Here is a 14,749-nt window from a genome sequence, read left to right on the forward strand (position 1 = left end):
AAAGCATACATAATTTAGAAATATCTTTCCTCCTTGACAAAGGCTGACTCTCAAAGGCTCACAACTCAAGTTGAACAGTGATCCCTTTGTTGTAGTTATTATCTCATATCTTCCTAAAGATATAAATTAATTAAGCCAATGGGTAGGATGCCATGGGGCAGCAAGACTTGAGTAACATGAAAATACATCTAATCTATCAGTAGTAGACATCTATTTTTGAGGTTCCCTTGTCATAGTGAATAAAATGTGTGCTGACCTTATTTGGAAACACTTTTTCAATACAATATATGCTTGTAAGATCTTGGGCTAGAAGTGCTACTCTAGGTATAGCCATGGCATACAATTAAACCTATCCATTTAGTCATTTAATTTATCTTGTACTTATTTGTATTCTTAATTATTGCCAACTAATATAACCATATAGGTTACATTTTAGGATTATTTCTTACAATCTAGGATGGAGCAAACAACTGCTTTCCTATAGAATATAAGAGCATAGATACATTCTCTTAATTTACTGGCTTCTTTTAAAAATCCAGTGGGATAATAGATAAGTGTGTGTGTGAAGTACTCTATTCAATAAATGCTGTTTTAAAATATTAATGGTTAAAATTCTGTGTTTTAAAATTGTTTTTGGTGCTTCTAAAATAATTTAATGTTAAATGTTTTATAGTTTACATTCCACTAGTCTTTAAAATCATAGGTTGGTCTTTAAAAACAGTTAAACATATCAGAAAATTTTAAGTTGTCTTTCATCATTTGTCATATTTAATTAACTTTGTCAGTTGATACCTCAAGAATTGAATTGCTGGCATGAAAACTATTTTGTATTGGAATTTAGCTAAGGGTGAACATTAAAAGTTCACTTTGAATTGTTTTTCTGTTTGGCTTCTCTTAGGTATTTGGATTTGCTCAAGGACACAAACCTTATTAAAACTCAGGATGTGTTTACAGTCATTCGATATATCTCATATAACAGCTATGGGAAGAACATGGCCTGGAATTGGATACAACTCAATTGGGACTATCTAGTCAACAGGTGGGATGATCTGATAATGGTCTGCTGTTCTCTTTGTTTCATACTATCTACTGGTTCCTTCATTTTTCTTTGGGCCACTGTCCCTGACATCTATACAATATCTAAAATGGCGTATTATTAGAGGTAAAGGATCATGGTATTGTCCTTCCAGGGAAGCAACGTACTAGTTAATTTTAAGAACAATTTTTTTCTGGAAATTATTGTTTCAACTGACCTATAGGATTCTGAGATCTGGAAGACTAAATTGCATTATTTTTTGTTTGGTTAAAAGAAGTTAATACAATTCTGTCTGTTGTGCTAGTACCTAGCATAATGCCAGGCACATATTTAGTTCTCAATTAATATTTGATGAAAGCTAGGTAAAAATTATTGGACCTGGGTTCAAATTAGAGTTCTATATCATACTGAGCTTACGTGGGTGATAACTATTACCTATCCTGACCAGATAATGAAGTTTCAAGTATTTTGAATGGTTCTTAAAAGGGAATTATATTTCCTAGGCAGCAGAACTTTTAAAATGGGAACTAGCAAGGACAAGAGCAAAATCAGTTAAAGAGATGCCTTTCCAAACTTCGTATTTCCTCAGCCCCGTGCAGAAGAAAGATTGCTGCTCTTGGTTCTGATACTCTAAATATAATGCACAATTTCCATCCAAAAGGCAGTTCTTTGACAGAATATAAAATAGAGTATAGAATAAACGTATGTCCCAAATAAACGTATAAACATTGATGAAAAGACCTTTACCATCTGTAATCCTTACATTAGGAAATAGCCTGTGTTATCTCCTCTTAATCTCTCCTGTCAATCCAGCGGCACTGTCTCATTGATAATGACTGCCTTATGAGAAATATCAACTCCAATTATAACTTTTAATTATTTTCTCTTTTCTACCCCACAACTCACCAGGGTGCTATTATGTCCATTTACATTTCTTTTCCTTCTGAGATTCAGATTCTACCTCTAGCTCCCAACCAAAATACACTACATTGCTTCTGCCTATTTGTGATAAATTTTTTACCTTTTCTATTCTTGTAACTATTGAGTGTCACTGTTCATCCATCTCTATGAAGATTGGTTGGTATGCATGTGAGTGTGTGTGTGTGTGTGTGTGTGCGTGCGCACATGTGCATTGTTCAACTTTTATGATTGTTTAAATGAAATGCTTAATTTAGAATGAATGACTATACCTATTAAGAATATGTGATTATCTAGATGCAACGGTTTGTATCATGCAAGGTAATACCCTCCGTTTTGAAAAATATATGGCTAGTGATAAATACTGAGTATTTTGTTTTAATTGAAAAGACCATAAAACTACCTCTTTTTCTGTGGTGTATGGTGCAGGAAACCTATGTAGATGAAGCACAAAAGTTACTTTTGAGTTATTGTGAAAAGATAAGTAAATACTGTTTTATTTTGCATAAAATGGCCATTAACTTATTATTTATTGAATAAATATTTTTCAAAGACTATTTGAGTAGCTCTGCTGTGATTTATTTCAAATAACGCATTTTTCATTTTTAAAAATTAGTTGTTTCACTTCAGGAAAATTAAGAAGTAGAAAAAAATAGGTTTTACCTTGTCATAAAGTACATAAGCATCTGGCCTTAAAATAAATGTATTAGGCCTGATAAATTGATTATTTTTCAAGATAAAAAAAGAAGATAAACTATTTCCAGAAGTACTCCAAAACTCTTGCCCAAGGCTTTTAGCATTTCTTCATAATCTAATGATCTAATTCTCATGAGATATTATTTCAAATGGCCCCAAACATAAAATTACACAATAACCACATGTCTAATACACACAAACACCCAATATTAATTGTACTTGGCTTGAATAAACAGAACTTCCCTATGAAAATTGGATAATAAAAATTAAACAAAAATGAGCCAAACTTTATCCAAATATTTCCAAACACTTGAACATTTTCCAAATTTCAGGATGAATAGTTTTACTATCTCCATTTCTGAACAATTTATTGTCATCCTGAAATAAATAAGCTTCTATTTAAATAAAGCTTTTGTCATGTGATTTTATGACAACTGATGGCCACACTACTAATGTCCTTGCCAATTTGAGACTTAGCCACAAAGTCCCAAAGATACTTCAGAAATTATTCTTTGTTTTTGTTTCTTCCAATAAACTCTTAGATGAAACCGTGAAGTTGAGTTGACCCAATAATAATGTGGTGTGATTTTAGTTTATGACGGTAGATGAAAAATTAAGTCATTAGGACATGATTGAAACCCTTCAAATACTACCTAATAAACCAAACAATTTAATAAGCACTTAAAAGTTTTGTGTGTATTAAAATTATTTCTTTGGATAACATAATAATACTTGCATAAATATTAAATCCAAGAAGACAATATTTGTATTTTTTCAAATTGTTTAAAATATAATTAAATCCTTATTTTAGTTTTTAAAAATAACCAATATGATAAGCATGCAGTATATTTTCCCTTATTTCCTATACTTTATATGATATTAGTTTCCTGAGGTGTACATATTTTGTTCTGGCATTTCTGGTATTTAAACAAGTAGTTGCAGTTTTCACTCAGCATATTCATTGCTAGTTTCTAAATATGTCCTTTAGACAAAACGGAAATAAATATTACAGAAATTATAGGTCACTGAAAAAATTGTTTTATTAGCTGCAATTAGCAGACTTTCTTTGAATCTATAGAATCTCGTCAAAGCAACTCAGTGTGATTTGCTTTTTTAAATTCATATTTTCTTATTGTGAAACTGGTATGTGTTTTTTGCACAAAATGCATACGAACAGAAAGAAGAGTACAAAAATTACCTGTAATGCAACTACCAAGAAATAACTACTATTGTCATATTACTGTTTCTCCTTGAGTTTTTCTATGGCTGTTTAACTTCATTTACAGAAATAGAAACATATTATAAATTTGGTTTATAACTTGCCTTTTTTTCTCATCATCCTATATTGTGGGTGTCTTTTCACGTCTTTAAGTATGCATCTTCAATGTTATTTTGAATGGCTTAATAATGTTTCAATGTGTACATATATCTTAGTTTATTTAGCCAATCCCTATATGTTGGACAATAGAATTGTTCCCCTACAACTATACGCAGTGTATTGATGAACAGTCTTGTACACTGAATCCTTCATTGTTTTTTTTAATATCCTTGACAATTTCTTTAGAATACAAGTAATGGTAGAAGTAATACTACTGGGTGAAAAGATGTGTTTATTTTTAGGGTTTCTGATAAATGTTGCAGAATTGCCATTCTAAAAACTGTTGCTAGTAACTGCCTATTTTTCCAACCCTTTTCAATGCTCAGTGTTGTTATTTTTATGTATCTTTGTTAATTGAATATATGAAAACTGATATCTCATTTTAAATTACATTTCTTTCATCCAGTAAATATTGTGGGGCGCCTACTCTGTGCTAGGCATTATGACTGGCATCGGGCATGCAATAGTAAGGAGAAACAGACCTGGTTCTCTGTCGTCATGAAGCTTTGAGTAGAGACAAATTTTAAGTAAAGAGTCACACAAATACATGTATACTTTATTATACATAAATTATTAATGTATAAAAAAGTTCAGGTCTCAGGCAAAAATGTTATTCAAAATGATAGACCATGGAATCTAAACTACATAAAGAAATAAATGCAAGAAAAGGAAGACCTGATGGTTTAAGAGATACTAGGGGTGGGAATAGTCAAAGGCCCAGAAGTCCAGGTAAAGTGAAAGGACAGTCACAGTGGAAACTGAAAGATATAACATGTCATAGAGGGTGAATAAATTAACAATGTTAGAGGCAGATGACTTATGGATGATCACAAAGTATCATAGGAGTTTGGTGGCTGAAGTCAAGTGAAGAAAATGTCACTGGAAATAAGGTTAAGGAACTAAGAGAAGAGATGTTATATCATTCATCTGTGTGGACCTGGAAATTACCTAGAATGATGGCATGGCTTGGAGGAGTCCTGCAGGTATCAAAATGTATCATTAAATGCAAGGGAATAACATAAGGGAACAGAGGTTTTTAAAGAGGCTGGAAGAATGCTGGTCTGGAAGCAGCAATGGGGAGCATGAGCACACTGACTCTATGTCCTGACCTGATGCTACAAAGGATGTGGGAATATAAACATTCTCTAAGTGAGAATGAGAAGTAGTGTTCCCTGCAAAGAGACAGTTCCAGAGGGCTAGGTGAAAGGGTTCAAGAGCCTGGGGAAATCTAGGAAATGTGTCAGAGGCAAGAAAGTATGTGTCAGAGGCAAGAAAGAAATGTGTCAGGGGCAGCGTCACTAATGCTTCAGAATCACATTTTAGATAATGACTGATGACATTAGGGATGAAAAAATACATTGGCTTTAAATTCAGTGGCATCTGTGATAAGAGTGGGCACTGGACCTAGTACACTGAAATCATGCTTGATTATGAGAACATTTTATTCTTTTCCCATTGGTACATTTTCATTCCTTTGCTAAATTCATGCTGGCATATTTCCCCCTGTTACCAATTTGTAAGGGTTCTTTTTTTTTATTTTTTTTTATTTTTATTTTTATTTTTTTTTGTTTATTATACTTTAGGGTTTTAGGGTACATGTGCACACTGTGCAGGTTTGTTACATATGTATCCATGTGCCATGTTGATTTCCTGCACCCATTAACTCGTCATTTAGCATTAGGTGTATCTCCTAATGCTGTCCCTCCCCCCTCCCCCCACCTATATGGCAAAAATATTTGCTCTTTATCATATATATTGCAACAATTTGTTCTCAATTAGTATTTGGCTTTTAATTTTGTATATGGTAGGATTTTTTTTTTTTTTTTTTTTTGTATAAAACTCTTTTGTTACCCAGACGAGTCTTGAACTCCTGGGCTCAGTGGATCCTCTCATCTCAGCTTCCCAAGTCACGGGGATTACAAGGGCAAACCATCACCTCCCAGCTCAGTATAAAAGTTTTTAATTTGCATAAAACAAACTATCAGCTTTTATCGTCATGATTTCTGCTTTTGCATATATATATATATATAGGAATGGAAACATTTAATATTTATAAAAATTATATATACATAAAAATTTTTTTGAGACAAGGTCTCACTCTGTCACCCAGGCTGGAGTGCAGTGGCGCAATCTTGGTTCACTGCAGCCTCGACCTCCCCGGTTCAAGCGATCCTCCCGCCTCAGCCCCGAAAGTAGCTGGGACTACTTGTGGGGCGCACACCATCACGCGCCCAGCTACTTTTTGTATTTTTGTTAGGTATGGGGTTTCGCCATGTTGCCCAGGGTGGTCTTGAACTCCTGACCTCAAGCCATTTGTCCACCTTGAGATCGCAAACTTCTGGGATTACAGGCGTGAGCCACCGCACCCAGCCTGTAATAATTTTTAAATGTAAAATTTATCCTATTGCAGTGTACATATTTTCTTGTATCCCTCCTCAACATTCCAGGGGTTTAAGGTTTATACATAATTTTGTGGGTTTCTTGCACTGTGATTAGTTGTGATGAGATTTTTTTTACCTCTATCACAACCATTTGTGGTCTATATGGAAGCTTCTGATTCTTGCTTTTTATGAAAGAAAATGCAGAAAGAACAGGGATAGAATATCATCTTTAAAATTCTGTCTTGGAACTTCTTTGCTTAGGCAGACTGATATAGATCATAACCCCCACATGCCAGCAACTAATAAAGCTTTTTGAAAGCAGAATAAATAGCCTATATTTAAATTTCTGTACCAGTAGGAAGATGCATAGAGTATTAGGATAATGATGCTGGAGGTGTTCCGCCGTAACGGAAACATAGAAAGGCAGCCGCTGAAAGGGCGTGTGTGGGTAATTAGTTCTCACTACGGTTAGACTCCTGAGGTGAGTGGTCCAAGTTGTTAGTGTGGTTCTGCTTTGTGAGGCCAGGCCAGTATCCTATCTGCACGGCTGAAGCCGATTCACTGGTATGTACATGTTCTAGCTTGGGGGAAGAGGAGAAAAAAAACCAAGAAGTCTAGGCAAGCAATTTCCCTTTATTTAAGCAAGGAGGCTGCAGTTGAACATTGTGCTAATGTTCTGTTGGTAAGAATTGGGTTACCTGCTTGAGAAACAGTCTCTAGCAGGGCGCTCATGTGTGCAGAAAAAAAAGAACAGATTTGAGGACTACAACAAGCAGTCTTCCATATCTGAGAGGGTGCTGTCAATTTGTCTACAAACAAAAGTGCAGAGTTTACAAAGAATTTATATCTTGAATAGAATGATTTTAAGTAAAATGGGTTTTCTTACTGTGTTTTGCTTACTTTGAAAGTTACTTTTAAAAACTATGAAATAAAAAGGAAACAGCTGCATTTAGAGAAAATACGTAACATTCTGAGCACTTACACTTCCTTTTACTCTAAATTTCTCTCCAGATATACACTCAATAACAGAAATCTTGGCCGAATTGTCACAATAGCAGAGCCATTCAACACTGAACTGCAACTGTGGCAGGTATGAAGATAAATTCCCCTGCATTTGTCCAAGAAGGAGCAGAATGAAACTTTTTTAAAAAAAATTTTACTTTAAGTTCTGGGATACATGTGCAGAATGTGCAGGTTTGTTACATAGGTATACATGTGCCATGGTGGTTTGCTGCACCTATCAACCCGCCATCTAGGTTTTAAGCCCCGCATGCGTTAGTATTTGTCCTAATGCTCTCCCTCCCCTTTCTCCCACCCCCTGCCCTGACAGGCCCTGGTGTGTGATGTTTCCCTCCCTGTGTCCATGTGTTCTCATTGTTCAGCTCCCACTTATGAGTGAGAACATGTGGTGTTTGGTTTTCTGTTCCTGTGTTAGTTTGCTGAGGATGATGGTTTCCAGCTTCATCCACGTCCCTGCAAAGGAAATGAACTCATTCTTTTTATGGCTGCATAGTATTCCATGGTGTATATGTGCCACATTTTCTTTATCCAGTCCATGATTGATGGGCGTTTGGGTTGGTTCCAAGTCTTTGATATTGTAAATAGTGCTGCAGTAAACATACATGTGCATGTGTCTTTATAGTAGAATGATTTACAATCCTTTGGGTATATACCCAGTAACAGGATAGAATGAAACTATTTTTTCAAATAGAAATTATATTTTCTCAATTCAAATCACAGAAGACAAGGAGAAAGAAAGAATTCTTTTTGGTTTTGTATTTTTAAATTGTATATATTTAAGGTGTAAAATATGTTTTCATTTATCTTGATAAGTATACATAGTGAATTGAGAAATAATTCTTGTATCTAATAAAATGTACGCCTATTTTTTTTCTAAACGTAAAACAATTCAAAGAGCCTCTAAGAAAGTTTAAAAGCTGAGAAAGTTGAGGCAGCGGGGGACTGAGAAGGCCACACCAGACAGTTCAGCTCACGAAAGCATGGGCAGAAAGTCTCGCCTCTCCTGTAAATGTAACTCTGGAACAAGTTGGTCAAGATTTGATTCCATTCAGAATTCATAGTTTTGCAATTTCAAAACTAATCTCAAATCTTTCAGGTTTCAAATATCTCAAGTCCAAACGAGGAAAAATGTCTATTCATGTTGAACACGTAGAGATTGTAAGAAGTTTCAATATCTCTGTGTTAGATATTAGAATGCTAAGAGTTTTCTGTATGTTAAAAAACCAAATTATTCTTATTTTTATAGCAAATAATCCCAGTATAGTTGAGTTTGGGGTAGGGCTTGGGAGGCCAGAGGGAGTACAGCACTAATTTTAAGAAAGATTTGTTTCATGAGTCCTTAATAAGTGAACTGAAAGTACATTAAAATACTCCAGACTCCTGGAGTGAAAGGCTAAGCAAAACCACCACTCCATAGGTGAGATTTTCCAGGGAACACCTTGGGGAATTCAGAGAAAATAGAGAAAGCAGCAGAAACAGAAATGGGCATGCTAGCGATTGACATGCTGCCATCCTTCCCCAAAATGTCAGAGCCTATTTTGGTTTGACATGCTGCGGGGATCCAAAAGCCATGGGTAACTATTGCTAATCTGAGAGATGGATTCAGTCTGAATGACGTGCCAGAGGTGTAGCTCAACATTGTGCAGTGATACTGAATTTCTAGGTAAGAAAGAAGCAAATCCAGTTTGTGAATGAAATTCTTGAAGACTAATTTGGCTATAAATGACAATCCTAATTACTCCCCTCTTTTTTCTAGATGGAGAGCTTTTTTGCAAAATATCCACAAGCTGGAGCCGGAGAAAAATCTAGGGAACAAGTTCTGGAAACAGTGAAAAACAACATTGAGTGGCTAAAACAACACAGAAACACCATCAGAGAATGGTTTTTAAATTTACTTGAGAGTGGTTAATGTATTCAAATGTTAGAGTTTAATTTTGTGAATCTATTGTTTCTCCTCTTAAGCATTTGGTGGCCTAATTTACAAGAATGATGGAGAGAGCCTTATAAACAGATAATGCTTTTACTAAGCACTGTGTTTATATGTCTTGCAAAGCCTTTAAATTGTTCCTCTTTGTTTATGAAGAAAGATACTAATAGAGTACTTAATATACTCAGGGATTTCTTCTAAGTGTACTTCATAAGAGATTCTTTACAAACTGAAGATAATGTAATAGTTATTTTAATATCTTTAAATATCATTCTTTGTATCTTAAATCTGTGAAGTAAAACAATTTGGTCTTAGCTTTACATTTTTCGTACCAAAGAAACACCACTTAATCTTCTCTCTTGATTGATTTTTAAAGTTTAAATACCAGTACTTGAGGGACCAATATTACCATCTTAATCTTTATTTTATTATTCAGAATTACACAGACCTAATATCATTTTATTCACATATGTCTTACTACTTTAAATCCTACCAAAGTAACCTGGGCTTAAGTTTTACTTGAGGATCGTATGAATTAGCCAAAAGAATGGCTGACTGTTGCCTTTGCTCTTATAAAATCAACAAGAGAACTCTCGTCTCCTTTTAAAAATAAATCTAAATGATTATCTTGAAAAAGTATTGTTTTCCAGTGTCACTTGACTCTTGAATAAAAATGACTGCAGTGTTCCCCAAATAATTTAACACATTGCAAATATGATTCAAGAATCTGGCCTTTTTCATGCTTAGTACTCTCTTCTCTTGCTCCATTCCTTACAAAGCTCCTTCAAATATGCTATGTAATTAGAGGGAACATAGTGCTTAACTCTGCTCCATGGATTTTAGAGGAAAAAAGCTAAATAATTGGAAACTGTTCAGGAAAGAGTGAAGGCAGATTATTTCTTAAAACTAAATGGAATTAGAATTTAGCTTTGACCTCACCTAGCAATCTAAGTGTGAAAATGGGGAGACCTGTGGGCATCCCCAGCATGACTCTGCATATCTGAGCATATATCTCCTTATAGATCAATTTTATGTATAAACCCTTAGATCCTAATCCATATAGAATAGCGCTGACCAAATTTGTATGCATGACTTGATTAAAGACATCAATTTCATAGAAGCTGGTGGCAAGAATATGTTTAATATGGCACTTGATACCTCCTTGATCCATAATGTAAGTCCAATAGGCAGAAAAGATGGTAAGTTACTATGTTTCAATCTGCTATATCTAGAAAATCTAAATTTATTGGGAACTTTCAAAAATATAAAGTAATTTAGAATCAGCTTGATGAGAATTGAAGCATATGGAAACAAAACCTTAGCTTTAACTTTATTTATGCAATAATGTGCCCTAATCATGTACTCTGAAACTTTATAAACTTTCCTGTTGCTGTTTCTTAATTATCACTTCTTAATCTATACAGCCAAACTAGTAAATGCAAATGTAAACTGGGTTGTGGGTGGCAGATATAGAAGAAGAAATTTCCAGACCAAAAAATATTAAATATTATTTTAAATTATTGCAGAAGCAAAAACATTTTAACATCATAACTTATCAGACAAACCCCACTATCCTCATAAGACTTAAAATTCTGACCACAATCAGAACCAGCACTTGAAGGCTATGTATTGTTTCAAGTAGGACGTATTATGAAGTGAGATGGTTTAACCTTCTGTTTTATGAAATTAATACATTTTAAAAGAAAAATGTTAGTTTAAGGAGGTGGTAAATAAAACAGATTTCAACTTGCCTACAAGACATTCTATTTCATGCCTTTTCCTTTTGTTGTTCTATTTCTTTCTATTTTAAGCATTAAAACTGAAAACATACAAATGGTCAATAAGTATATGAAAAAATGCTCAACATCATAAGTCATCAGGGAAATGAAAATCAAAAACCAAAATGAGATGTCATCTTACCTCAGAGTGTCTATAATTAAAAAGCCAAAAGATAACAGATGCTGGTGAGGATGTGGAGAAAAGGGAACTCTAATACACTGTTGGTAGGAATGTAAATTAGTACAGCTACTATGGAAAACAGTACGGAGATTTCTCAAAAAACTAAAAATAGAACTACTATATGATCCAGCAATCCCACTACTGGGCATTCATTCAAAGGAAAAGAAATCAGTATATCAAAGGGATACCTGCACTTGTATATTTATTGCAGCACTATTCACAATAGCAAAGATATAGAATCAACCTAAGTGTCCATCAATAGATGAATGGATAGAAAAATGTGGTATATATACACAATGGAGTACTATTTAACCATAAAAAAGAATGGATCCTTTTATTTGAAACAACATGGATGGAACTGGAGGTCATTATGTTAAGCAGAGAAATAAGCCAGGTACAGAAATATAAATTTCACCTGTGCTCACTCATTGAGGTAGAGAGTAGAATCATAGACACCAGAGACTGGGAAGGGTACGTGGGTGAGAGCAGAGTAGGGGAGGGATGAAAAGAGGTTGGTCAGTGGGTACAAACATACAGATAGATAGAAGGGATAAGTTCTAATGTTCAGTAGCAGAGTGGGGTGACTATAATTAGCAACAGTGTAGTGCGTATTTCAAAATAGTTAAAAGAGAAAACTTGAAATGTTCCAACACACGATAAATGATAAATATTCAAGATGATGGACACCCCAAATCCTCTGACTTGATCATTACACATTCTATGCATGTAACAAAGTGTCACATGTACCCCATAAATATGTAACATATTATGTATCAATAAAAAACTTGAATGCCTGGTAAACTAAGAGATCCATAATTTGGGGTAAGTAAAGGGCTGTGCTTTTATTTCCTTTTAAATATAAAGCGATAAACTATGCTCTGGATCCAGCTAAGGTTAATCAATGACTGTACATAAAGTTTCAAAATTTAGCTTAAACCCTTAAGTCAAATGTGTAGTCACAAAATGAGAGTAGAACAGAGCAACATGAGATCTATAACATTTAGAGCAGGTGGGCTTGATTTATGAAGCGAAAAGTCCAGGGTTTCAATTGAGGTCTGATCTTTTTTTTTTTTTTTTTTTTGAGACGGAGTCTCGCTCTGTTGCCCAGGCTGGAGTGCAGTAGCGTTTGTCATTCACCAAATTCATGCTTCAAGTAACTGTGCCCAGGAATCCACTTTAAATCCTGGTTCTGACTGTCATGTTTAAATTTTCAGTGGCGTTTGTCATTCACCAAATTCATGCTTCAAGTAATTGTGCCCAGGAATCCACTTTAAATTCTGGTTCTGACTGTGATGTTTAAATTTTCTCACATGGATAATTTTTTTTTTATGTTGGCATTGAGAGGAAGAGGTTCTTTATTTTGAGTCAATAAGGAGTAAGATTTACGTGTGACAAGATCTGATGTGGATGCTTTTATTTCAAGTGGTACCTCACACATAGGGCCATAATTTTAGTTGTGCCTTGTTTTGTTAACTGCCAGTCTTTTTCAAACCAAAAACTAGAAATTACAACTGTTAATTCAAACGTATAGGTATCCACAAAGTAAACTAAAGAGTTAGGTTAATCTTTGGGCTATTTTAGAGAGAGTGGAGGGTAAGGATTCTTTCTTGAAGTTTTTCAGAATACTGATCCAAGTGCTATGAGTCCCTAGGAAACTTCTCAGGAAGAAATCTTTCCTGACTGTTAGGTGCGAACTTATTGCTAACTCCTAATGTGCCCTTTAAAGGGGAGGCACCTTTAAACAGAGCAAAAGTACTGGCCTTTCTTTGCTCCTCTCTCACTTATTCCCTCCTGTTTAGGAGCAGGAATCAGGCATAAATGGGTCAACCTACCCTTTATTTTTTCTTTCAGGGATCTTCTACCTGTTCAAAAAAACACGTGTTCTAATATGCTTTCAGCAACGAAGCAAACTTAGCAATAAAGGCTCCCTATAGGATAGGGGAAGAGAGGATGCAGTTTCCCAGAATGGCTGTGACAGAGCGGCAAGTCTACCTAATTCTTTGGGTTCGTTGTTATTACCATACACCTAAGGTATGTCCTCCAATCTAGTTTTAATCTGTAATAACTCCTTATTTATCTCTTGGTTGGCTGAAAATTCAGCTGGAGGAAAAGGAGGCATGTAAATTATGGATGAACTGGAACCCAGTATCAATATGGAGTTCCTTCTAGAGTGTCACAAAGCTTTACTTGCTTAGCGATTTCAGTTAACTAATGGCCTATGTAGGATTTTTAGATAAAGGCAGGATTGCTTGACTACTATTATTCAGAAATAGTCCCAATTTTCCACTATTTGCCTCTGTAGATATGTCTTTAAATGTGTATTTGTAAATAAAACTAAATTGTTAGCTTTTAACTGACATTTTAATAACAGAAGATGGTCTTAATTACTAGCTAGAGGAGACAAAGTCCTAATGGAGATAGAGCTTAAACTTTACCTTGAAGGATAGTAACATATAGCTAGAGGGAAACACAAAAAAAGAAAACGAGGTTGGAGTTTTTCATAAATTTGATCTATGTAAGAGAGAGTGAGGGACTAGGATCCCAATGCAGAAAGGTAAATCTGAATTGGCATAGTAGGGCCCAGAATATGTGAAGTCTTGAAAACGAACCCAAGGCCTTTATCTTACAGGCAATCAAAGAACCACCAAAAATTTTGGAACAGAGAAATAAAATGCTGAAAGTAAAAAATTAGAAGGAATAAGCCAGTCACAGTGGCTCACACCTGTAATTCCAGCACTTTGGGAGGCTGAGGCAGGAGGATCACTTGAGGCCAGGAGTTTGAGACAAGCCTGGGAAGCATAGCAATACCCTGTCTCTACAAAAAAATTTTTTAAAGTTGGCCAGGCATGGTGATGCATTCCTGTAGTCCCAGGTACTCGTGAGGCCGAGGCAGGAGGACCACTTGAGCCCAGGAGGTAGGTATTGTAGTGAGCCGTGATCATACCACTGTACTCCTCCAGCCTGGGCGACAAAGCAAGAACCTACATTAAAAAAAATAAAAGGAGAAAGACTAATTTAATTTAAAAAAAAAAAAAAAACAAGGTGGACAGAAGTAGCCAGAGAATCAATACAATTAAGTAGGAAGTCTGAAGTGATGACAGCCTCAACAAACCACCTTCCCTTCCATGTGTCAAGTTTATTTAAAGTAAAACGTATGAATGGTCTGTATTTGGTGTGCTGCTATGAACTCCTTGATCCACCAAAATAGGATTTCTGCATCTGAAATTGTTCTTGCTGAAGTATCACTGACCTATTAATCACTAACTCAATAGGTGTTTTTTTTTTTTTTTTCATTTCTTATCTAACCAGAACAATCATTAGTAAGACGGGCCAGACATAGTGGCTCATGTCTGTAATCCTAGCACTTTGGGAGGCCAAGGTGGGAAGATCGCCTGAGCCCAGGAATTTGAGAACAGCCTGGGCAACAGAGCAAG

The 14,749-nt window shown here is 35.1% G+C and overlaps 1 protein-coding gene across 1 annotated transcript in view; it reads left to right on the forward strand.

Annotated features, from left to right (window-relative positions):
* Positions 1 to 9,992, forward strand: part of ENPEP (glutamyl aminopeptidase) — an 86,822-nt gene extending 76,830 nt beyond the window's left edge. The window contains exons 18-20 of the mRNA XM_030797830.1: positions 899 to 1,039; positions 7,421 to 7,499; positions 9,186 to 9,992. Of these exons, the coding sequence (XP_030653690.1) occupies positions 899 to 1,039; positions 7,421 to 7,499; positions 9,186 to 9,338 (373 nt within the window). The 3' untranslated portion in view covers positions 9,339 to 9,992. The remainder of the gene's footprint in view (positions 1 to 898; positions 1,040 to 7,420; positions 7,500 to 9,185) is intronic.
* Positions 9,993 to 14,749: the final 4,757 nt, after the last annotated feature.

Source organism: Nomascus leucogenys, chromosome 18, assembly GCF_006542625.1.
Source record: "Nomascus leucogenys isolate Asia chromosome 18, Asia_NLE_v1, whole genome shotgun sequence".
In the NCBI taxonomy this organism is placed as follows: Eukaryota; Metazoa; Chordata; class Mammalia; order Primates; family Hylobatidae; genus Nomascus; species Nomascus leucogenys.